Here is a 26,877-nt window from a genome sequence, read left to right as displayed (position 1 = left end):
CGGCAAGTGAAGAAAATATGATGCCATCCTCCCTGGCTACTAGCCATACATCTGAAGCATTTATTCTCAACTTCAGGATACATCTTTTCCAAAGCCTCCGGTGTATAATATGCTAAGCAGCGAGATAGAAAGGACATCCTTTTATAGTTGGCAGCACGTAAAGATCTATTCCCCAACTGACAAATGACCTCCCAATCCTTTGTCGAAAAATTGCATTGTGTAGAGAGATTTATTTTCTCAAGATGTCTATCTACTAATACATTTTGACCTGAGCAATGAAGCATCTTGTACCAATATCCGATACCTTTGTTCTTTCCACCATACAGGGCTGTTAGTATAGCATTAGGAGCATTAAGCAGGCCACTTATCTCATTTCTGATAAAGTAGAAAGACTGCATATATTCAAAAAAGGTCGGGCGCAACGGACCATTAGTTCTAGCAACTACCTCCTGCCAACTAATTACCCTGTTTTGGACTACCAGATGTCTCAACTCACAGAGCCCACAAAGTTCCCAGTTTTTAATTTGATTCAATCTTAGTGGGAGGCCTATTTGAGTACATTCAATTAAACTTAAATAATGAGAGCCGTCAGTGCCATGTTTTTTGAAAAGAAGCGACATTCTTGAGGCATATTCTCTTAGCGTCTTATATCTTGACCTCTTTGGGAGCTTTGCAATTTAAAAAAAAACTGGAATTTGGGAACCTGCCTCTTGTAACATCCTTGTAAGAAAAAAATTATCTCTTGTCTGATTACTCCTCAATAATTCTGCCAATATATCAAAAAATGCAGCTTCGTAATAGGTCCTTAAATGGGGTAGGGCTAAACTTCCTTGTTCAACTGAAAGTTGTAATACTGGAAGTTTAACTCTCGAAGCTTTATTGCCCCATCTAAAACCTCTCAGCATTGTTTCTAGTTCTTTAAAAAAAGCTAAATTAATTTTAATGGGAACGTTACTGAACAGAAATATGAGCAAGGGCAGCACCGACATTTTAATCAATGATACCCTGCCTATAACTGATAATGGGAGAAGGAGCCATTGATCTAAAAGATTCAGAATTTTGTTCTTCATTCTAATGTAATTCATAGAAAAAAACATATCATATTCGGTGGTCACGAATATGCCCAGGTATCTAATTGGGTCGATCCTTGCAGCTTGGGCCTGCAGATCAGCAGGGAGAAAATGAAGATCAGTGTTTAATGCAAGGACCTCAGTTTTTTTGGTATTTACTTTATATCCCCCTATCTTTTCATAGTTGTTGAACTCTCTCATTAGGTTTTCAATATTTTCTTTTTTAGGTATTAAATATAAAAGAATATCATTGGCAAACAACTTTAATTTAGACATACCGATGATTGGGGGCTGAATATCCACGTTGTCCCTGATCTTTACTACTAGAGGCTCGATAAAAAAAGTAAAGAGCAACGGGGACAACGGGCAGCCCTGCCTTGTACCCCTATTTACATTGATCTTACCGGCCTGTTTTGCATTGATTATTACTTGAGCCGATGCTCCCTCGTGGATGTTATGAAGCATCTTAATAATAGTAGTATGGGGCGGTAACAGATCTACGGGTCACTTAGGGTGTAACAAAAGGACACCCAGAAGAAGTGGGAGGATTGTGGCCAGCGTGGCAGGGAAGGGAGTTTCCACATTCCTGGGTAGGGGGGGGGGGGTAAATGCAGCAAAAAGGAATAGGTGCAATGGGTATAGCATTTTTTTAGTTCTATTATTAGGTACTCAACAGTGATAAGATTTTTTTTAGATGTAATTTAATACTTGCAACATCCTGTCAATTAATGTAAGTGGAATGTTATACAAACAGAAGTATGGGGCACTGGTGAAATGGGTAGTATCTCTTAGACCCCAGGTGGTCTTTTTTCAGGAGACTCATTTGAAGTCTAATAGTCCGAAGTTGTTTATTCCTAGATACTTCTCTAATGTCTTTTTCTCATCAGCAGGGGTGGCCCAGAGAGGGGTTGCTATTTATTTCTCAAGGGATCTAGCCTGGGAATTTCTACAGGCTCGCAGAGATGCCAAGGGCGGGTGGTTATGGGTGGTGGCTAAATTGCAAGATAAAATTATAAACTTTGTGAATTACTATGGCCCCATCCTTGATGATATTTCCGGGTTGTCAGAAATTTATGAATCTTTAAGGGGAGTCCCAGGACAGATAATTCTAGGAGGAGATTTTAATTATATTCAAGATTTGTCAAGAGATACTTCTAATAAGAAAAAGAAACAGCTAAAGCCTAAAACAAAATGTTTTTTGAAGCACTCTTACATGAATATCAATTAAGGGATCAATGGCGTTATAGAAATGCTGAAGGTGAATCTTTTACATGGTATTCCCACCGGTTTCGGACTGCATCCAGAATAGATTTCTTTTTAACAGCTAGATCTTTTCAGATCTCAAGAACTCTGATTGGATGCAATCCGTTTTCGGACCACGCCAGAATTGAATTAGAGCTAGTACTTGGAGGAGTGGATGGGGAGTGTCCCAGGTGGCAGCTGGATCGCACCCTGATACAAAACCAGGAATGGGTTTCAGAATTCAGAGAATGGATTATACAATTCTTTGAAATAAATGACAACACAGCTGAACCCTTCTCTGTTTGGGGCGGATTTAAAGCAACAGCACGCGCCCAGATCATCGCGTACACTAGTGCTAAGGCAAACGAAAGAAAGCTAAAAATAGCCAAGCTTCAGTCAGACGTAGAGAGGGAATATACTTTGCAGCTCCAACATCATTCGAGCAAATTAGAGCGGGCTAAAACTCTTCTTCGTGATTTTTTTATTGCGGAAGAGATTAATAGTTCAAAAGCCTTCCAACAAAAGGACTACGAAGACAGCAAGTTGGTGGGGAAATTATTAGCTAACTCTACAAGAAAAAGTCAGGAGTCATCACTGATAGTGAAAATTCGTGATCCTCAGAGTGGGTTGGAGGAGGAGGATAGAGACAAGATCTCTAGGATTTTCCTGGATCATTTTGAACAAATCTACTCTACGGAATATCAGGTAGAGGAAGCAATGATCCAGGACTACTTCGCAAATATAGAAATCCCCAAAACCTCCGAAAACCGGGTCAACCAAATCAGTCTTGAAATAAATACCCCTGAAATACAAGATTGTATAAAGGCAACCTCAGGGGGAAAGGCTTCCGGCCAGGACGGATTCCCAATTGAGTTTTATGAGTTGTTTTTTTTAAAGAATTAGCAACTCCCTTGAAAAAGTTATATAATTATGTTAGGTTAGGTGGGCACGTCCCTGTGGAGTTTAAGGAATCTACAATTATATGTTTTATTAAAAAAGACTAAATTGAAATGATGTTAATTCATATAGGCCAATTAGCCTATTAAATTCGGATTATAAAATCCTTATGAAAATATGGGCTGAATGATTTGTCCTCGCAGCCCAGGAGGTTATCCACCAAGATCAGTCTGGGGTTATCGCAGGACGTTATATGGCAGCAAACACCGAGTTCTTAATCCAGGCATTGGACTATTTTAATATAAATTTGACCCCAGCCTGTATATTAATGATGGACGCAGAAAAAGCGGTTTACTTGGTGAATTGGGCAGCACTATTCTACTCTCTCGTTCAATTTGGCTTTCCGGCCTCTCATGAAGCAAAAAGTCAATGTGAAATTTGCAACCGCTGTTTTGGATCTATCTCAGCCCCAACCGCAGTAACAACATTTTTAGACTTACCCTCATATCCTTCCCTACAACGAACTAAAAAAACATCTGCTAAGATGTTCACAGAAAAACTTAGCAACTCCTCATGGGGATTTTCCTGTTCCTACACAGTGTCAATGGGGAACTTGACTTTGAATATACAACAAGCGAAGCTGATCCACTGGTTATGGAACAGAGCCCATTACCTAGAAGATTGATACATCTTGTTTTTGGTTGTTCTCAGGATGGCCTTCACAGATTTCTTGCGGCAGTACAGCCGGCTGGAGATCTGTAACCTGACTCCCGACACTCTCAGCAGCGATGAGCTCCACAAGTGGAGCACCACCATATTCAATGGAAGCTGGCGACGGGGGACCACGGCTGGTGGCTGCCAAAACTATCCAGGTAAAGACCAGACACTGCAAGACGACAAGATAGACTTGACATCCACAATGGAATCAAGGAACCACACTGGGGGTGGGTTATGGGTTGTATCTAATCTCTACATGCCAAAGCGTGCAGGTTTGAAACACAAAATGTAATTTAAAGCAATCACTGATTAGGAAAGCAAAAACTTTCTTGTAATTAATCTTTGTTTACAAATGTGAGACAAAATGTTAACAAATTTTAAGAGATAGCTCCTTTTATCATAGGACTTCCAGGTTAAATGAAGCCTGATGGTTCCAATCAGGTCCTAGACGGAGAAGCCCAACTACAGGAGAAGTTTATTTTCTACCTTCACAAATCACTTGGAGGGCACTGTACAGTGGTCTGCTGCTTTGGACTTGGTTCACCCTATAACATAACATACTGTAAATAATTCAAGCATTAATTTAATCACATCACGATTATTAAAGTCAATGTCATACAGATCCTTTAGATGGAAGTGATGAAAGTGCAGACTTATTTGCCAGTCATTGTAAAACACCTGATTGCTTGCAAGAGGAACCAAAGCAGAGACAAGAAAATATATTGAAACCTACGCATCCTTACACCTTCCTTTACCACAATTGAATTCTCTGTAGCTCCAATGGGGAATTTTGCTGCTACTGTCAATATTTTGAGTATATCTCTGCAAACATTTGTGTTTTCCAGCAACATACTGGACCAACCCACAGTTTAAGATTAAACTCAGTGAGCCAGACGATGACCATGAGGGGGGCAGCCACGAGCCGTGCTGCACAGTGGTGGTGGGCCTGATGCAGAAGAACCGCAGGAAGCAGAAGAAGATTGGAGAAGATTTGCTCACTATTGGCTACGCGTTGTATCGGGTGAGTACATTTTGATTATTTTCAGGTTAGCTGTTTAGTTATTGAGGTTTGCCTGATCTGTGGTGCCTGTTCTCTCTGTGTGCCTGTTCTCTATGGCACATGAGTGAAATGCATTCAGAACACACCTTTGTTGGACCACTCAAGGAGCTTTCCAATATCATGTTGCACAATATGTCCAAGAGTAGGTTCATTACAATATGGAGGATGGTATGTTAGGGAGGTTCTTTTGATAATTATGTTATTTACTTAATCCTGGATGTAATATCATCCACTCACTCATTGTATAGCTATCCTTAATGCAGCAGGTGCAGTAGCCCCATAGCGCATGGATGTGGAGACCCCTTTAACCAATTATTGTTGTATTTTAGTGCCCAAACCAAGCACAGCTGAGTCCATTTTCTTTGCATCCAAGAGTGCCCATGACAGCCTTGATACACCAATTAGACCCATCTACGGTGGCGCTTGTAATTGCTCAATTGTTTAGATTACTACCATTAATATACCTTTTATGATAATACTTTATCTTCAGACCCACTAACTTTTGATTGACTTTTGGCTCTTATTTTACCCTTTTGCCATGTTGTGCAAAGCTCTATCTCGCAACCAGTACCTGGCTTGTGCTTTTTGAAACTCCACAAATGAATAAATATGCTTCCTGTCTTCTAGTTAAAGATTTCTGTAGTCAGGATTTTTTAAAAGGACGAGAATAACTCCCCAGTCATGCAACTGCTCTAGATCTGTGGCGAGTGGTGAGATTGCCCAAGCTCTCATTAGTTTCAAACGTCGGCAAAAGATGGAGCTAAGCATTGGGTGATCCTCTTCGCAAGAAAAGGACAAGTGTCCTACTGAATATTCAAATTTTAGGCATGGATATTAAACAAAATTCTGAACAGGATCCGGAGAAGAGGCCCAATGTACTCCATTGATATGAAATGAAAAACTTTATGCCCACCATGAGACTGGCTGAGAAGTTTGAAAACATTCCACGCATCACCTTTGTGTATGCCGAGACGTGGGTCCTATGCTTGTTGCTTTAAGCTATCAAGACACCTAGAAAGGCCAAAACCTTAAACCTGGCTGGAGCTGCTTGTGTTCCCATTCAGGTGGGGCACACTTGGCAAATTGGACTGGAATTTTCCTATTGGAGCAGGACCACGGCTTATTTGTATGTCTGGTCTAAACTGTGGGTGATAAACAATGGCCTGGAATATGGCACTGATCTTTCCAGTGGCTCTGATCTTTGCAAGCATTGCACCTATCAGATGTGTGTTTTCCTCAGCATCACATACTGTTCATTGCCCCCGGACAAGAGAGTGTTATGTCTGGAATACCATCAAATGGATTGTTGTGTAAAAGGAGGACTTTAGTTTTGACCATGGAAAAGATTTACAGGCACATGCATCAAAGGATTTTGCGATCGCAAACGGTGCGAATCGCAAAAATCGGCCGTTTGCGATCGCAAAATCTGCTTTTGGAATGCATGAAAGGTGAAGGCCTTTCAATTTGAGAATTCGCAAATATTTGCGAATTCTCAAATTGCGATTGCATTTAAGGAATCGCATTTTGCGATTCCTTAAATGCAATGCATGAAACTTTAAAAAATTGCGATTTCGCAATTAGGGGGAGCAAATTACCATGAGGTTGAACCTCATGGTAATTTGCGAAAACTTTGAAAAATTCACTTTTGTGCATTTCTCAAAGTTGTGTGTGCACAACATATGTGCACAGATTGATTTCAGGGGTGCAACAGGGTGTCCTTTGCACACCCCTGCACCCTTGAAATCGCATTCTCAATTTGCGATTCGCTAATTGCGAATCGCAAATTGAGAATGTCTTCCCATTCATTCCTATGGGCCTCTAGGCCCATAGGAATGAATGGGGAGGTATTCCTTAATTGCGACTCGCAATTTGCGACTCGCAATTAAGGAATATTAAGAAATCGCAATTTATTTAGCGATTTCTTGATGCATTGCATTTTGCAATTCCTTAATTGCGATTCCTTATTTTTCGCAATTAAGGAATCTAAAAAAGCAATATTGATGCATGTGCCTGTTAGTCACATAACCTAAATAGCTGCTCTCCAGCTGCTAGCAACATGTCTTCAGAATGACATTTAGAACAAAAAAAAAGCCAGTGTCACTCCATTTTCTATCTCCAGATAGACCTAGGAGCACACTTTTAGAGAACTCAAATTTAGTTCATGGATTTGCATTTCCTTCATTAATTATCTGGCTTCTTTTACAGTCAGGTCATAAAGTGCCGCAGCAGCCATGATACATCAACTAAAGCCTAAAGGATGCAGTGCTAGGGTTGCTGCAAGCATTTATATGGCCCCCATTAAGGCATCAGCATACAAGAGCTGGGAAGGTAGACGATTCAAGATTGTGTACATAGTTGAAGGGGAGGGAAGATAGCCTTTAATTGGCTGCGGAATAAGTGTGATGTTGTAATTTATCAGTTAATTAGAATCTCTTGGCGGAGATATGTCTTCAGATATTATCTGATCAACAGGAAAGATGAGGCATGGTTGCTATGTTGGGGTATGTTTTCCATATTCTGGGCCAGTAGATGCAGAGGCCTGTTTCTTTGTCTTTTCTTATTTTTCACATTTCTTCATCTCTAATCTGGTGCTGTCCCTGATTTTTGTGAACCACAAATTCCACAATAAGCAACAAATGATTGATGAAATGCTTGCTACACTAGACACAAACCCACCAGAAGAAATATCAGATGCAGTTCTGCTCCAAAATGATCAGTCCGGTCCTAACAGCAGGCCGGTCTCCTTCAGATGGTAACACAAGCAACCAAGGCCAGGTTCAGCCTACTTAGGCCTTGTCAGTAAGGTATAGCTTGAGTCCTGTTGCACAGTGAGTAAGGGATCTATGTCTGAAGTGGCATGGGGGGCAACAAAAATGATGGGCTGATACATGGCACAGAGTAATCAGCAGTGGGTGACATTAAATCCAGCATCCCACCATTCACTTTTTTCCTTTCCTCAGTGCAACACCTTAAGTGTGATGGGTATGCCCTGATGTAGGTCATCACTTTTTTGTTTTCCTTGATTTTTGTGAGGCGTACCTGCGGCAGTATAGTGTTGTTTGTTACTGCTTTAAATATGATTGTGCACGTCTTGAGAATGATACTTCAAGTGGAATATGTGTACGTCGTGCAGGGTGGGAAGTGTATGCTTGAATATCTAGAACTCTTTGATGTGGCGTGGAGCAATCCATTGGGAGTCCTGTGAGCCGGGTTTTGGTGATGTGCAGATGTGAGTGGACCAAGATGTGTATGATGGTTTTGAAATATGATATGGGGAGGAAGATTTAGATCTTATGGTGGTTGGTACCACGTGGTCTGTGTTTTCATAGCAATGCGAGCTTTCTTAGGATAGATTTAAGTCTGTGACAAAGCCAAAAGATATCATATTTGGGCTGTCTCAAGGGGATAATACATCTGCTGCAAGCTATTCAGAGAGCATGTTCGCATTCATTGGTGATAAACATGACAACAGTATTTCACTATATCATGATCAAAATATCAACCTAAAATAATATTGCATCCAGTATTTTGACATTTTGACTACCAGCATAAATTTACTATTCTGGCCACCTCATCAGCTTATCGTGATGATATAGTGGTCATCAATATATTCAATGTGATATATTTTCAGATCGATATTTCAATCGTGATATGCAGGTGTACTTGGCATAACTTGTCTCTATAGGGTTTAACTTTGGAATAGGTGCTTGTAATCCAGGCCAGGATGATATCTAGGCAATATCTAGGATGGTCTGCATACTTTTTTGAGGATAATTAGCATCCAGATGAATCTTGAGCCTGTAGTTGGTAAGCAGGAGTGTGAGGTGATCCATGTACTGAATGAAGATTACAGGGGTGAGAGGGAACCTTCAGGGCACTGCCATAAGATATGAGTGGGATGCATTATTATGGAGGTAATGTGAACAATTAGATAGATAGGAGGACAATTAGAGGACAGTGCAGGTGAATCAATGCATGTCAAGTATTATTTTATAATACATAGGAGCCTGCAATCCGTGAATAAAAGACAGTGTTTAATCTCCTTATTACAGTTGAGCTGTGACACTTCTAGTCACCTTTAATAAAGAAATGGCTTAGCTGATCTACTGTAATAAGTTAATATACTTGAGTTATGTTGTTACAATTCTTATTGCAAGAGCCAGCAGTTAAGGTGAAAGGCAGGTCAAGGACCATAATTACAACTACAGTTTAAACAAGGTAAACAGGAACTGGCTTTTCCTACTTCTGATAAGTTCTTTCAAAAATTAAAAGGGATCAGTGAAAAGGAGATATTTATTGCAACGTGTTTTTTTTTCCATGGGAATAGGTCATTATAGGAAAACCCGAATTTCCCCATTCTTCTACAAAATGTGAAACACAGAAAGTTTTCATCTGATTTACATTAAACTGTTTGTAGTATATATTTTAAAAGAATTAGTAACTGCTTTTTGGTGTGTGTAATTTTGTAGTACAGATTGTGATTTTATACTTCATGTCTGCAGTGAACATGAAAGAGCAAGACACCAAGGATAGCGGGAAAGGTGATGGTGTGACCATGTATTATAAGCAATAAAATACCTTCTGCCTTAGAGTTCTATGGGCTTAAATAGGAATTTGGCCTTTGGCCTTGTTCCTCTATATAGTCACGGAACTCCTCAGTGACTTGCAATATCCTTATAATGTATGTCAAGGGTTACTTTATCCCATGTAATAAATCTCTATTTTTACTTATGTTATTAGGTTTCGGCTAGAATATGCTAGTAGAAGATTCAGAAACAATTAAAAAAATAGGTAGAGGGCTCTGTGTTTACAGTAACAAAAAGAAAGTAGTCATTCTTTTGCACCTCAGGCTTCAATGGTGAGAAAAATGAATGCCTGATAGAAGACTGACACCATGTGCTAGAAATGTGTTAACCTCTGGCTCAGTAACAAGATTCATGTATAAGAAACTAGTCCCAGGTATAAACACTCTCTTTTATTTAAATTGAACATCTCTTGCTCATGTCAAATATTTTTTACTTAAGTTAAAATTCCTAATGTTTTTACACTGCTGTATTTTCTCTTACAGATCCCAAAAGAGGTATGTCCTGTTTGATGCCAATGGAGTCAGCAGTTGGAGGAAACCAGCAGTCTTTGGTTGTGAGCACAGTTGTTTCTCAGGAGCTGTAAAAACAACAATGCTAATTGGTGTTTTTATATTAAATCAGGCCCAAGGCTAACTATCCATTTTGCCAACTACTCCCTGTGAAGTGTTAGCTGTATGTATTTATGATTTTATTGTGGCCCTTTACCAAGACAACATCCACCTTTCAGCTGTAGTATTACTAGAGACTAAGGGCCTGATTACGAGTTTGGTAGTATTCCTTCAGGCCGCCACCTGAGCGCCCGCAGGAAAACCACTAAACCCGTAGTCAGACCACCCGCCAAGTTACAGTTTTAATCTTGGCGGGCGGTCAGTGCTGCTGGCGGTCCACGGCAGTGATGTTCTAAGGCAGAAAGGAAAGCCTTAGAAAGGTACTGTGATGGGAGCGCCACAGCACGTACCTGCATGGGAAGAAATGGACCATAGTGAGCCTGTCTTCCTGTGCAGGAACAGGGGGTGCAGAAATACAGGGGCACACTATGTGCAGAGGCAACGGGTGGTTCTGTATGGGCCCTCTGGGTCGTCTCTCAGCCATCCTTTCCATGAAAGGCTCTCCACAAAGAATCAACAATGAAAAAGGCATGTTTGTTGTTAGTCCTGCGGCAGAAGTGTACATGTGTGCAAGCAGCAATTGCTGTTACCACTGCGTTATGGATAAGGAGACATAAAGTGCCCAGGTCAGAAATCTGAACAACATGTAGAGAGGCATGAGACTTCCAAACCAGGAACACTTAAGACCATCGAAGACTATATTTACTGTGCCACGCGATACTCCTCCTCCCAACCACTCACTGTGGAGTCACCTCTTGGCCAGTCGGTGCTTGCTGGCCCAATCATGCTCTTTGTTTGTTCATGTGGTGACACCCTGGTTGTCGGTATCCGATAAAACACCCAGTCACAAACCAGTTTTTACGCTCCTGACCCATGGCCTAGTTTACCATGGTGAATGTACTGTACACCCTCAGTGAAGCACTCGCCTTCTTTACACCACCACCTCCATGACTCAGGAGTGGGAAGTGATAACCTGTATAATAAACACATTTTAAATTGGAATCACTGTTGATTTTTGGCGTCTGCAATATTGACTTGGTGTCAATGCGCATAGTGACACCAGAGAGGCACGGCTGGGTGTTTCTCTTAATGACCCTGCAAATATGACCTTATTTATTTGAGATTACAGACCAGGGAAGTCTTTGACATTCTTTTATGGAATGAAAGTCTTGATAAAATGCGTCCTTGAAATCTTTATCATTTTCACCTACTGCTTTGAGCATACATTTCTGTTCTTAGCTATATTTGATTTTATTGGAGGCATTTAAAAAGTGTGATCTTTGACCCCAAAAAGAAGGTGACCACTGGGAGTAGCAATAGGGTATGTAGCCAGCAAGTGAGTATACTGAGACTTGCAGGTGTGTTTCACATTGTGAATTGATGACAATAAGTGCAGACAAAATACAGCGAGGATCATAAAGACAGCATCACAGTTGGGTAAGGCCAGATTGAAAGGAGTCTGTGATCGTAGGAAGATTGTGAGAGGGGGGATGTGATTATTTTCCTAAACAATGCCACTGAATAATCTAATCTGATTTGGTCCATAACCAGAAAATACTTATTGTTGTGTTCAATATTCTTTGTGAGTGTCTTGGATTTCTTTCCATTCGAGGGAATGTGCTCCTCTTTGCACGGTGCCCCCGAGCATATTCTCTTTACAGGCCAGGGGCGCGCAAAGATTTTGCTATAATTTATTCTTACAGTATTCTTAATTTTGAAAGGGCCTAATCACAGAGGTAAGCTTATACAAGAGTGAATCTACACGTATAAATGTGCCCTTCTACTTTATACTAAATTTACTATTTTGGGCTATTCACAATTTATGGGTGTAAATTTACTACAAAGTGTACACTTACATGTCTCCACCCAGAGCCTAATTTATGGAATATTTCCCGTTGTTAAAGTATAGGAAAAAAGCTACAAAGTTTGATTAAACTTAAATTTGTTTGCTACAGTAAAATATTTGTTAAATATTAATGATAATTGTTTGTATATATGTATTTTGAATGAAGAACAAAATAAAAAAGAGAGAACAATATTGACCTAATTAAATATTCAATTAAACACAGCAAATTAAATTAAAATAATTTTTTAAAGATGTATTTGAATAACACCTAAAGTAAAATGTTTATATGTATTTATTGCATAGTGCAAAAGTAATAAAAATATATAGAGAGAATTAAATTAAATTAATATAATTTAGTTTTAATTAATTAAAGTTGCATTCATTTTCAAATTAAAAAGGTTATTAAAATGGTTATAATAAAATTATAATTATTGTTTATTTATACATACATATTTTAACATTTAATTAAATGTTTATATTTTTAATAAGTGAAAAATGTACATTATATTTGACATTATTTTCTGTGGGGCGTATATCCATTATTTTCTATGGGGGTGTGTTGCAGTACCAGTGACTGGCCATATATATTGCTGGACTTACTCAAGGCATGAGCTGGAGTATATTTACTACTATTTTGGGTCATAGTTGGCTGTAGTAACTTTAGAAGTGAAGGTTGTAAATAGGAACGGGCTTACTTTTTTGTGTAAACCCCTCCTTAGCCGTCCTTTGACCTCCCAAAGCCCCTCCCACTTAGTAGTAAGTATTCTCAATTTTCCAGCCACTCCACCTCTCACATTTGCCACTAAAATCGGGAATACGTGTGCAGAGATCTCTGTTGTCAGGGCGAGGATCTCTGCGCATAAAAGATTGGAGAGCCGGAGGTGGAGACCTCCTCACATAGCTTTGTAAATAACATTTTGTAGTGAGTGAGTAGTACTGTTGCGGTACTACTAAACATAATACAAAATGCAGTTTCTGAAAAGGCCCCCAAAAGTAAGCAAGGAGTACATCGGGAGTACTTCTTGCTTACTACAAAAGTTGTGAATCGCGTTGAAAGTAGTCAGGTTTACGTATGTGGCGTGCTTCATAGAAAACACAGCTTACTTGGAAGCGGAGGGAGTTGGAGAACAGCCTGAAAAAAGAGTCCCATCCGCAAAAAAACATCAAAAGAAAATAGAGAAATAGGTGCAAGGGAGTATGAAAGGGTGAAATGATGAAAGGGTGAAAGGATAAAGAGGTGAATGGATGGAAGAATATACAGATAAAGAAGAAGAAAGGGTGAATGGATGACAGGACAGATAGATGGGTGCAGTGTGGCAGTGACTTAGCACAGGACCCAGGATAGGTCTAGTCATTGACCTTTTTGTTTTATGTGATTTTAAAAGTGTTATCCATTTCTCACTGGAACTCTGCTGTGACCAAATACACCTTTATCTTAATTTGATTTAAATATTATGTGTTGTGAAGGATTTATATATTTTTTTTGTCCCCCAAAACAGTTTGAAAATCACACAGAAGTTCATTTAAACCGCGACTTCTTCATGAGGAATCAGGCGGCGGCCCGGTCCGATACCTACATCAACCTGCGGGAGGTCTCCAAGCGCCTCAAGCTGCCCGTGGGGCAGTACCTCCTGGTGCCATCCACTTTTGAGCCCTTTAAAGATGGAGATTTCTGTCTACGAGTCTTCACGGAGAAACAGGCCAAAGCAATGTAAGTCGTCAGCAGCATCTGGGAGCAGATGCACCACTCAGTTTAGTGGCCATCTCAAAAAGTCATCCTTTGAGGCTCTCATCTCATTTTGTTTGTATTTTGTCATCACTTCAATTTTCCAGGCAGTCATACCAATTATGAATACTGAATTGAATTTTGAGGTTATGGTGGAATATCATTTGCTTAATTTGTTTGGATTTCTCAAGATGCATGAGTAGTGCAAACTCGATCAGCTCTAGGAGCAAAGAGGACAAGACCAGCAGCTAGAAAAGAGGAGCTGACGTAAGGTTTGGGACAGAAGTAGGTATTTAAGGCTGAGCTTTATGCCAGTTTAGAGAGGCTTCCATCAGAAGCACAGGTATATGAGTAGATGGAACCAAGTTGCTTTTGGGGAGAGCTCTGAGAACTTGAAATAGTACTGGTTAGGTGCATCTCTTTCATCTGCTGTCTTTATACAAAAACACCGAGTGATCCCGGGGTGCCAGATCCCAGGCCACACTCAGGTACCAGACTCCACTGTTCATGACCTTTTGTAATCACCCCCGAGACTGACGTCATTCATTAATGGGAGTTTTCTCGCCATTTGGGCATGATTAACATTTTAGAACTAACGGAATGCCCTATGCTAAGCTTGTGCCAGAGGTAGCCATCTTTCTGTGCAGATGTGTCTAAAATAACTCACAACCTGTATAGGTGAGAGAAAGTTGGCTTGCAACCAATTAAATCATGTCCAGGTCTCGGCCAGAACAATCATTTGGGCTGTCCATTGAAATGACATTAATTGCTTGACTTCAACAAAATGAGTAGGGTATTCCGTCACCAGTGAACTTAAATTTGGTTGTGCATGGAACTTCCAGTGTGTTAGTGGTGAGTAGCTGTATGTACACAAAGGCATTTTGTAGTACATAAAGTAGTGCTCCCGTGGTATTCTTTTACACACTCTTATATGCCTTTGTGAATGGGTTCAAGAGCATCTAAAACAGGAATAAAAATTGAATATTCTGGAACATTTATTTACAGTTAGTGCAAATAGAGTGGAGAATACGCTCTTTGTACTTTTACTAACAGGAAGTTGGTGGTTATGGGGCAAATTCACGAAAGCATGCAAGAGTACATATACGAGGATCCCTGCAGTACTTGTACTCGTACTCATTAATGTGCTTTTGAATTGGCTTCATGATCTCCCTCAAAGTGGATCTGCCTTTACACCAATAAAGCAGATTGACACTTCTCCCAACTGCTTTCCTGCTCTCAGGACTGGTCTCTTGCTGACCTAGTGCTGCTTCGAAGCATGTGATCACCCACACTTCCTCCTTCCCCTGTCAAACCTGGCGCTGCCTCAGCAGAGCAGTGCCTTTCTATTTACAATGCAAGTTGTTATAATGACTTGCTTTAGGGTGCGCTGGACTTTGGAATAGTATAATTTATTATTTCAACTCCAATCCCTGTAACAGTAGGGAAAGCTGTGGACTTTAACCCCTTCCGTGCCGCGAACGTTCAGCGGACGTCGCGTGCACTACCTCGACAGTGCTGCGCACGTCCACTGAACGTTCCGGCCCCGCCCACACAATAGAATGGTCCGCACCAGCGCGGAACGTTCGGCGCAGCGGAGGGGTTAAAGTCCAACACCGCTTTACCTAACACATGTCGTTGTAACGATTAACGTTGTAATTGGAATGCGTGGTTCAGACGCATTTGTTGTTCCACATGCTTTGTAAAGGCAACACGTTGTTCGGCGGCCATGGTATTTGTTGATTCCCCTGTATTATCCATAAACACTGGTAAACCGCTGCTGGCAACTATGATAAACTTTTAGCCACGGTTAATCCGCTGCTGGCAACTATGATAGACTTTTAGCCATGGTTAATCCGCTGCTGGCAACTATTTTTTTTTTTTTTTTTGGTTTTTAAAAGATCTTTATTATGCAGTATGTGGTTATCATACATATCACAGCCCATACCTCCGCAAAGACTGTGTGAGTATACAGTAGTTTGCTTGGTTCTGAACAGGATGACACAGCCATTCAGCCGACAACCCGGGGGTCCGGCGGCGAGTTTCATATGACAGCTTGTATAACCATCTGTTTACTAATGACGTTAACGGTAGATCTCATGGTTTTACATTTTATCCTCAAGATTCGTGACGCAATGGTCACCCAGCGTTTGCCTCATGAGTGTAACTTCCCAAAGTCCCATAGGTCGTGTGTGAGTCAGCTGTGGGTAGTCAGAAAGGGGGTGGGGAGTCGGTTATATATGCGTCTCCAATGCTGAGTCAGTGTTGCTGCTCTTGTATTGGCAATGTGTGTATCAGTATAGCTCACTGAGGCATAGGAGTGAGCAGGTGTAGTCAGCAGGGTTAGTCCGCAGCCATGTCGGGTAGGGTTCAAATTACTGAGCAGTAGGGTGCCTGTGTGGCCTCCCAGTTACATCACTGGGAGGGCGCTAGGGACATGTCAGCGTCCAATAAACAGAGTGTCCTATCCCTGCGCAACACGTATGTAGCCAGGTGTCCAAGTGTACCTCTTGCAGTGTGTGAGTGGCATCGCGTCTCCGCAATTCGCAGGTGGCATGAGGTCCCGAGGGATTGTCTCCTGTTAGTAACGTGTCATCTCTTGTGTCTTCATTCAAAACAAGGAAAATGGGTCCGGTCAGGGAACTTGACCAGTAAACAAACTGTTCCCTACGCCAATATAGTGGCTGGGAAAACCGGGGGTCGGGGAAGGTGTTAATAGTAGGGGAGGGGAGAGGGGGGGAGATCATTGCAGGTTCCGATGTGGGGCATCTGTTGTAAGGTGGGGCCCAGCGGGGCTTCATGTAACGCACAGGGACAGCCGAGCGGGGGGGGGAAGAGAGGGGGAATGGTGGCGGGGGAGGGGTGCGAGTCCCCCGTCTCATTCAAGAGTATGTGGGCAATATCTGCAGTGTAGGGTCAGGGCGCAAGTCGGCGGTGGTCAGGGTGGTGGCTCAGGCCATCTATGCGGTAATTTGTCCCCTGCAGGTGGACGGGCGGGCGGGGGGGGGGAAAGGGGGGGGTGGGCCGGCTCCCCCTTTGGTGTTAGTGTCCACTGCCGGCGCAGGTATGTCAGGGCCAGGGTAACGGCGCGCACTCATTGTCCCAGAGGCGTCCAACGTGTAGAGGGGAGGCAGTAGCATCCCCACCCAGGGCTGTATGTCTCTGACCGGCGAGAGGCGCGTGGGCAGGGGGGGAGGGGTGCAGGGCTGCATTCGCTCTCAGTGTCGGTTAGTATCACTATGTCTATGATGCCTGTTGTCTCATGTGAACCCCCTTTCCTGGCAGGCGTGATGGAATGCCTTTAGGAGGTCGCTCCAAGGCTGGGCGATAGGGAATTTGCGGAGTCCCGCTGTTTCTTCTCGAAGAAGGACCGTGTCCTCCGCTCGCGCCCAGTTAGTGAAGGAAGCGCGCCAATGATGAACATGGGGGGGGGGGGTCGCTGCCTTCCAGTGCTTGGTGATCAGGCGTTTAGCCGTTATGAGCCCCATGTCCCAGAAGCGGGTCCGCACTTTGTTGAGTTTCGTGCGTTTATACAATCCTAAGATGCATGCTTCCCACGTGTGTGGTATTTGCTCTCCGGCGCTGCGTGTGAGGAGCGTCACGACCTCGCTCCAGTATGTGCGCAGTTCAGGGCAATGCCACAGCATATGTAAGAGGTCTGCTCCAGCCAGAGAGCAGCGCGGGCAGGCAGCATCCGTTGTGGCAAAGTATCTATTTATCTTGTCAGGCGTCAGGTAAGCGCGGTGTAGAATATAGAATTGTATGATTTTGAAGCGGGGGCTGCGCGGGATATATGTCGGTCCGGCTAATATCATTGCCCATTCTTTGTCGGTCCAGGCCCGCCCTCTGTCCGCCGCCCACCCATCACGTAACTGCAGCGTAGATGGCTGCGAGTGTGCCTGCAGATGCTGCTGGCAACTATGATAAACTTTTTGTGACCATTAATCTTCTGCTGGCAGTCATTATACATTTTTATCAATGATTATTCCGCTGCTGGCAGCCATGACAAACTTTTAGTTGTTGTCGTCGTTGTAACGATTAACGTTGTAATTGGAATGCGTGGTTCAGACGCATTTGTTGTTCCACATGCTTTGTAAAGGCAACACGTTGTTCGGCGGCCATGGTATTTGTTGATTCCCCTGTATTATCCATAAACACTGGTAAACCGCTGCTGGCAACTATGATAAACTTTTAGCCACGGTTAATCCGCTGCTGGCAACTATGATAGACTTTTAGCCATGGTTAATCCGCTGCTAGCAACTATTTATTTTTTTTTTTTGGGGTTTTAAAAGATCTTTATTATGCAGTATGTGGTTATCATACATATCACAGCCCATACCTCCGCAAAGACTGTGTGAGTATACAGTAGTTTGCTTGGTTCTGAACAGGATGACACAGCCATTCAGCCGACAACCCGGGGGTCCGGCGGCGAGTTTCATATGACAGCTTGTATAACCATCTGTTTACTAATGACGTTAACGGTAGATCTCATGGTTTTACATTTTATCCTCAAGATTCGTGACGCAATGGTCACCCAGCGTTTGCCTCATGAGTGTAACTTCCCAAAGTCCCATAGGTCGTGTGTGAGTCAGCTGTGGGTAGTCAGAAAGGGGGTGGGGAGTCGGTTATATATGCGTCTCCAATGCTGAGTCAGTGTTGCTGCTCTTGTATTGGCAATGTGTGTATCAGTATAGCTCACTGAGGCATAGGAGTGAGCAGGTGTAGTCAGCAGGGTTAGTCCGCAGCCATGTCGGGTAGGGTTCAAATTACTGAGCAGTAGGGTGCCTGTGTGGCCTCCCAGTTACATCACTGGGAGGGCGCTAGGGACATGTCAGCGTCCAATAAACAGAGTGTCCTATCCCTGCGCAACACGTATGTAGCCAGGTGTCCAAGTGTACCTCTTGCAGTGTGTGAGTGGCATCGCGTCTCCGCAATTCGCAGGTGGCATGAGGTCCCGAGGGATTGTCTCCTGTTAGTAACGTGTCATCTCTTGTGTCTTCATTCAAAACAAGGAAAATGGGTCCGGTCAGGGAACTTGACCAGTAAACAAACTGTTCCCTACGCCAATATAGTGGCTGGGAAAACCGGGGGTCGGGGAAGGTGTTAATAGTAGGGGAGGGGAGAGGGGGGGAGATCATTGCAGGTTCCGATGTGGGGCATCTGTTGTAAGGTGGGGCCCAGCGGGGCTTCATGTAACGCACAGGGACAGCCGAGCGGGGGGGGGGGGAAGAGAGGGGGAATGGTGGCGGGGGAGGGGTGCGAGTCCCCCGTCTCATTCAAGAGTATGTGGGCAATATCTGCAGTGTAGGGTCAGGGCGCAAGTCGGCGGTGGTCAGGGTGGTGGCTCAGGCCATCTATGCGGTAATTTGTCCCCTGCAGGTGGACGGGCGGGCGGGGGGGGGGGAAAGGGGGGGGTGGGCCGGCTCCCCCTTTGGTGTTAGTGTCCACTGCCGGCGCAGGTATGTCAGGGCCAGGGTAACGGCGCGCACTCATTGTCCCAGAGGCGTCCAACGTGTAGAGGGGAGGCAGTAGCATCCCCACCCAGGGCTGTATGTCTCTGACCGGCGAGAGGCGCGTGGGCAGGGGGGGAGGGGTGCAGGGCTGCATTCGCTCTCAGTGTCGGTTAGTATCACTATGTCTATGATGCCTGTTGTCTCATGTGAACCCCCTTTCCTGGCAGGCGTGATGGAATGCCTTTAGGAGGTCGCTCCAAGGCTGGGCGATAGGGAATTTGCGGAGTCCCGCTGTTTCTTCTCGAAGAAGGACCGTGTCCTCCGCTCGCGCCCAGTTAGTGAAGGAAGCGCGCCAATGATGAACATGGGGGGGGGGGTCGCTGCCTTCCAGTGCTTGGTGATCAGGCGTTTAGCCGTTATGAGCCCCATGTCCCAGAAGCGGGTCCGCACTTTGTTGAGTTTCGTGCGTTTATACAATCCTAAGATGCATGCTTCCCACGTGTGTGGTATTTGCTCTCCGGCGCTGCGTGTGAGGAGCGTCACGACCTCGCTCCAGTATGTGCGCAGTTCAGGGCAATGCCACAGCATATGTAAGAGGTCTGCTCCAGCCAGAGAGCAGCGCGGGCAGGCAGCATCCGTTGTGGCAAAGTATCTATTTATCTTGTCAGGCGTCAGGTAAGCGCGGTGTAGAATATAGAATTGTATGATTTTGAAGCGGGGGCTGCGCGGGATATATGTCGGTCCGGCTAATATCATTGCCCATTCTTTGTCGGTCCAGGCCCGCCCTCTGTCCGCCGCCCACCCATCACGTAACCGCAGCGTAGATGGCTGCGAGTGTGCCTGCAGATGCTGCTGGCAACTATGATAAACTTTTTGTGACCATTAATCTTCTGCTGGCAGTCATTATACATTTTTATCAATGATTATTCCGCTGCTGGCAGCCATGACAAACTTTTAGCAATGGTCATTCCGCTGCTGGCAGCGATGATAAACAGTAGGACCACAACTCCAGGAGCCTCAGACAAGACACAGCAATAGCAATAAAGCCAGTGAGAACAGTTGCATTGGACTACAGATCACTTGAGAACCACAAGGGCAACTAGAGAGCCTCAGAATAATTTCACAGTTTTGTCACTTTATATGAAATTTCCATTATTTGAAATATAAACTGTGTAAACCTTTGTTACCAGATTATATTTTCTTTTTTTTATGTCTTTCAGGGAAATTGGTGATGTAGTCAAAGCCAAACCATATGAGGTAAGCACCAAATGGCTAAAACCAGCTGACATTGCATAAGTACAACATACTCATGCCCTCTAGCTGGCATCACATATGGCAGAAAAACTATATGACCATCATCACAGAAGGTTTTGCTCTTATGTAGTTATTGCTTCTGCTTACTCTAGTTCCTTCTGCTGCTGTAACGTCAAGGTAAGTTCTTGTGTGAACCAGCCAGGCCACTGGGAGTCATACAGGCAAACAGCATTTCCCCAATAATGGGAATCAAGAATGGCCATTCATCAAATTACCAGGGGTAGGGTGAGAGATATCATCAGTGGCGGCTTGCATGTCCAGACAGTGGTGAGGCACATAACAACATAAAAAATAAAAGACACTTACCTTTTCTATGAGAGCGCTGCCCTCCTCGATCCTTCTCTCCTCGAGGCAAGCAGAGTCTCGACTCCAAAGCAAATCCTAGCGCTCTTATACAACATGACAGCAGCGCTAAGATGGGTGGGAGCGGCCTCTATCTGCGATCCCAACAGCACTGGAGGCCTTTGGTTTCTATAACCCAGCTGACTTAAGACTGCTCGGTTAGAGAGGTTTAAAATGCACATGCCTGGCTGGCCATCGCAAGACGACCGACCAAAGAGACATGCACATTTTAAACTCGAAAGCACAAAGCTCCCTGCTGCCACTCAGCAGCTATGGCCCACCCCGTCTTAACACCAAGTTTGGGATGGGTCGGTTGCTGAAAAATAAAAAGGTAATAAATAAACTTTATTACCATTTTATTTTTCAGCTCTGGCCTGGAGGTTTTGTTTGTGCGGCAACGCTCCCTCCGCTCAACCGGAGGAGCTGCTCCTGGATATCATTCGCTCTATTGCCCCGATGACTTCACTGGTTCTGCCCCTTATACCTCCCTTAGACCCTCAAAAGTTTATTTTCTGAAACTAAAGAAAGTTCACAGGGCTTTAGAATCCCAGTTTCCTATCTGTTCCTGTGGCTGCTGCCTTCATGGCTGCTGAGACCAGTGATGGCTACAGCAGTGCTCAGAGGGACCGAAGATGATTCCTCTAGCTATCTCCAGCAGATGTCCATGTGTTGGATGATCGCTATGGTAACATGTGAAAATCAAGACTAAAAAAACTGAGACTGCAACAACAAAAAACACACAAATATCAGTTTCCAACATCTCTACCATACATAAATATCTTCCTAAAAAATACTGCAAAGGCTTAAACATAGTATCCAGTTCTTGTTCAAAAATGTACTTGGGCTCTAGCTGGAATTATCAGTGATCCAAGAGCTACAAGGTGTGGGGAGCAAGATGAGCTGTTTTTAGAAATCTGAACCAGGTTAAAACTATTCCTGGGATGTATTCATATCTGGTATGCATTTTGGCCGTAGGTGTTAACAAGTTTATATCGTTGCAATCTAAAGTTTTCAGTGTATTTTTCACGTAGAATTGCCTTCTACTGTCTGAACATAACTAAATTGAGGTAAAATATGAAGATTGCCTTAAATTGCCCCTCATGGTCTGAGTCCAGTGGTCTGGTGTGGGTCAGGTCTATGCGCATGTGAGCTCATGCATAGAAAACCTAGGAGTGGTTACAGCCTAAGAAATCGTCACGGTCAAACAGAGCTATATCTTCTAAACTCATTGCATTTCAAAGGTCCTAAGTATGTTATCGAAACTTAATATAGCGCAGTGAATCACCCATGCAGGGGTATCTCGGCACTGAAATGCAGTCCCAGAGGAGAGAGGAAAAAAAAGAAATAGGGTCAAAAGAGCCAGGTTTTAAGTAGCTTTTTGAAACAGACAAAATCAGAGCAAACCCGAATAGGAAACGGAAGCCTGTTCCAATGGAAAGGGCCCAGGAATAAGAAGAATCGACCGCCACGTCTGACTGTACGAATGTGACGTGGGACGAGCAAGAACTGATTCTTGGATCTCAAACTTCTGGTGGGCCGATAGCTTGAGAGCTTGTTTTGAAGATATCCCAGCCCTTTACCTGAAAGATGTCTATGTACCAGGCATAGAAGCCTGAAAATCGCTTGCTTCCTAATAGAAGGCCAATGCAGTGATCTAAGAGTTGGTTCAGAAGAGGTGCAAGGTGGAAGCTTGAGGACAAGACGGGCTGTGATGTTCTGCACTACTTGTGGTCTAGACAGAGGCGGGTCATTTGCCACTGCCATTCGGGCATTTCTATGAACTAGGCGGCTAACCACAAGCGCCTGCATGAGAGTCTTTCTTGTGTGAAGAGGAGGCCATTGAAATACTCTTCTCAACATGCCCATTATCCCAAAACAGGTGCTGCATGTAGATGTCACCTGCTCTCTCATTGAGAGGCTGTCGTCAATTAAAATGCATAGGTTTTTTAACATCCTTTTGGGTTGAGGAGGATTGCCTAATTCAGGTGGCCACCAATCATTCGTCCAGTAGTCATGAGCCCTACCAAACAGTAGGTACATTTGGGCTATATTAAATATATTTGACAATTAGCATCAAACATGTTAACAATTAAATAGGCAGCACATAGGGACTTCGAGTCCAATAATTGAACAAAAGGTTAAAATGACAAAATGCAGAAGCAGCTGAGAAGTGTCCCTCTGACTTTAAGAGCACCAGATTCCCAAAGCTGTTTGTGATCCTAAAATGTAGCATTTAAGCTGGTCCTGCCCGAGAGAAACATGGCCATTAGGGTGAAATTCATGAGTAAGCAAATCTACTCCTAGCAGGGGCACTGGAGGCATTCCAGAATGGATGAACCTGTCAAAACTGGTCAACACCCACAAACTCAGTTTTGTCTGCATTCGTCAACTTTTTACAAGTATTCTATCTCGCCAAATACTCTGGTACATGTACTGAGGGGCAGAACTAAATGTGCATTCTGGTTTTGACCGATGAGGGAAGAACCCACCTTGGAGCACAGGAGAAAGGCTTTCTCCACAGTGTAACCTTTTTCACACATGAGAAAGAGATAATGTTTCTAAGTGCATTTGCATAAAATATATAATACAGAACTGTTCGCCTTCATATATCTATATCTGCCAATCGTTGCACCTGCAAGTAGTCCGGGAATCTGCAACAATCGTAGAGTCTCAGGAGCCCCTCTGAATTTGTTCTGAATTCCACAAAAAGTCTGACATTTTCTCAAAACTAGATGTAAGCACATATCAATTATATGGGATCCCCCAAATATCTAATCCTCAAGATAACATCTGAAATTCTTATTCATCTCTATGGATGGTGTATGGGCTGATTGTGAGACAGTTAGCATGTGGTATACGTCTACGGCTTGATGCTCACCAGCTCTACCTACGTAAATGTACAAACCATATACTAGTTTCGGTACAGTCAACACACCCCTACCTTCTCCTGTATTATTGCTATGGCAGCATGGTTTTAGCTACAGCTGCATTAAGAAGGGAGAGACCCAATTCTACACAATCAGAGCATTAGAAGCATTACAGGACACAAATAAGACAGCACAAAAGTATAGCAATTTGAGTGTGCCCTCTGCTCTTTACCACTGTGATTAAAAAAAATATATAACTAAGCCATGTTCACAACAGGTCAAAAAGATTTAGCTACTGTGGGATTACTATAGATATGGGATCTTTCATTTAAAAAATACATGGTTTATTCAAATTTAACCCATGACTCACTAATCTGCAAACCAAACCTCAAATAAATTATGTTTCGCAGGACATACAACCAAGTGCATCTGTATTTTCAGGTGCAAATAAAAGCCCAGAATGAGCTCAGGAAACAAAACACAATTATTGAAGGTCACACTGTAGCATCTGCGAATTGTTACTTCAACCAGGCAATGTGATAGTGGACAGTATGTGCTTAGCACTGCCGTCTCAATCACAACTAGTGTGTCAGTTTTTTGGCTTTGAGACCAATATAGCATTCTGCATTACAGGTCTCAAAATTAATCACATGCACAAAATATGCAATACTGCTCTTAGAACCAGTCATATATACATAGTTTTTTGTCTTTAACAAAAAGGGGATACAGGGCCAGATGCACAGAAAAACTGGTAGCAACAAGTGATCAAGTGGTAACAAGTTGGGCACCAATTTTTTGTGACCATTCGTTAATTTTGTGATGTGTCCTTTGTACTATGAAGCTGGATCACAAACTCTCCACTCAGATGGAGGTCACAGAATGACTTGCCTAATTATTATTAGGTCATGGTCACCTTTGAGTATGTATTTTTATTTGCATAATTAATTAAAATCATTGCAATTTATACAGACAGTAATTGCGATTAAAAAAGGAAAACTGTAAGCAGCACATAAAAGAAAAGGGAGATAATTTTAGGGAATAAAGTTCATTCTTGGGGTAGTAAATTTTTGATTCCTAACATAAATTTTACAAAGCGGGTGGCCATCTGAGGTGAGTCGCCCCTTATACACAGTTCTAATTCTTCATGACATGTCCTAATGTTGAAAGAAAGCCAGATCGGACGAAGCCAGAAGACTCGTAGGGCAAATAGGGGTCGACAAATGCATAGAATGTGAATTAGATTTTCTTCCGCTAGGTTGCAAAAACGACAATTTGTAGAAATTCCTTTTTTATATCCTTGGCCATATTTGTACGCCGTTAGTGGGTTAGGCCAAACCGGAACTGCATTAATTGGTGCTTAATGTATGGTTTCATTCATGATGAAAAGTAGAGCGGTAGTGTTTTTGGAGCGTATAGTTTAGAGGCCCAGCTGCCATGGACGAGATTTGATACTGATAGAGCATCGTTTTCATAGGTCACAATTTATGCTTGCTTAGTCACCTGTGAGATTGGTATATGAACAAGGGGGGTTGACCCATATAAGTCGGATCACTGACATAATATCGACGACACAAATATCGAGATACACAAATATCGAGTCAAAAATATCGATTGACAAAATATCGACTCCCTATCTTCAAACAGGTAAGTACCAAAATATCGACTCCAAAATATCGACTTACAAAAATATAGACTGTCAAAATATCGATTTTTTTAAATGTCTTAAAATTAAGTTAAAACTAATATAGTAATAAATATATTTAATATAAACTTAGAAATAATTAATAAAAAAATGTAATTTTAATAAATAATTTATATAATTTAAAAAATTATATCACCAAAAATTACACACACATATATATATATATATATATATATATATATATATATATATATATATATATAAACATATTATTAAATAAACATATATAACATTTTAGAAAATGTTTAAAATGTATTGTTACAACTATAGTGAGTTCAACATTAGCAAAAGTGTTGGATAGCGTAGAGGTCAAATTTACTACTCCCACTCCAGTGGGTGCAACAGTAGGGAAAGCGCTGGATAGCGTAGAGGTTAAAATTACTATTCCCACTCCAGGGATGTATGACGTTACAACGCATACTTTTACAACGGCTACCATTACAACAAAACTTTTACAACGCAAAAACTTTTACAACGCATACATTTACAACGCAAGATTTTACAACGCATATACCTTTACAACGCATACCATTACAACGTAAGTATTGGTAAGTATATAATAATTTTTTGAATATAAATTAATAAAAAATATTATAATATAATTTAATATAATTTAATTTTATTAAATAAATTTAATTTAAATGTAATTTTACTTTATTTTTACAAAGTACCCCTGTACCCCAAAAACCCAAAACTGACCCTGAACCCTAAAAATACCCCTTTACCCATAAACTGAAAACTGACCCTGAACACTAAAAATACCCCTTTACCCGAAAACTGACCCTGAACCCTAAAAATACCCCTTTACCCCAAAAACTGAAAACTGACCCTGAACGCTAAAAATACCCCTTTACCCAAAAACTGAAAACTGACCCTGAACCCTAAAAATACCCCTTTACCCCAAAAACTGAAAACTGACCCTGAACCCTAAAAATACCCCTTTACCCCAAAAACTGAAAACTGACCCTGAACCCTAAAAATACCCCTTTACCCAAAAACTGAAAACTGACCCTGAACCCTTAAAATACCCCTTTACCCCAAAAACTGAAAACTGACCCTGAACCCTAAAAATACCCCTTTACCCAAAAACTGAAAACTGACCCTGAACCCTAAAAATACCCCTTTACCCAAAAACTGAAAACTGACCCTGAACCCTAAAAATACCCCTTTACCCAAAAACTGAAAACTGACCATGAACCCTAAAAATACCCCTTTACCTAAAAACTGAAAACTGACCCTGATCCCTAAAAATACCCCTTTACCCCAAAAACTGAAAACTGACCCTGAACCCTAAAAATACCCCTTTACCCCAAAAACTGAAAACTGACCCTGAACCCTAAAAATACCCCTTTACCCAAAAACTGAAAACTGACCCTGAACCCTAAAAATACCCCTTTACCCAAAAACTGAAAACTGACCCTGAACCCTAAAAATACCCCTTTACCCAAAA

General features: G+C 42.4%; 1 protein-coding gene across 1 annotated transcript in view; it reads left to right on the top strand.

Annotated features, from left to right (window-relative positions):
• Positions 1-26,877, top strand: part of CAPN8 (calpain 8) — a 197,606-nt gene that overhangs the window by 127,666 nt on the left and 43,063 nt on the right. The window contains exons 9-12 of the mRNA XM_078649840.1: positions 3,921-4,081; positions 4,772-4,947; positions 13,526-13,737; positions 20,423-20,459. Of these exons, the coding sequence (XP_078505966.1) occupies positions 3,921-4,081; positions 4,772-4,947; positions 13,526-13,737; positions 20,423-20,459 (586 nt within the window). The remainder of the gene's footprint in view (positions 1-3,920; positions 4,082-4,771; positions 4,948-13,525; positions 13,738-20,422; positions 20,460-26,877) is intronic.

This window comes from Lissotriton helveticus, chromosome 6 (genome assembly GCF_964261635.1).
Source record: "Lissotriton helveticus chromosome 6, aLisHel1.1, whole genome shotgun sequence".
Lineage (NCBI taxonomy): Eukaryota > Metazoa > Chordata > Amphibia > Caudata > Salamandridae > Lissotriton > Lissotriton helveticus.
Note: the sequence above shows the minus strand (reverse complement) of the source record. Positions and strands in the feature narration are given on the sequence as shown.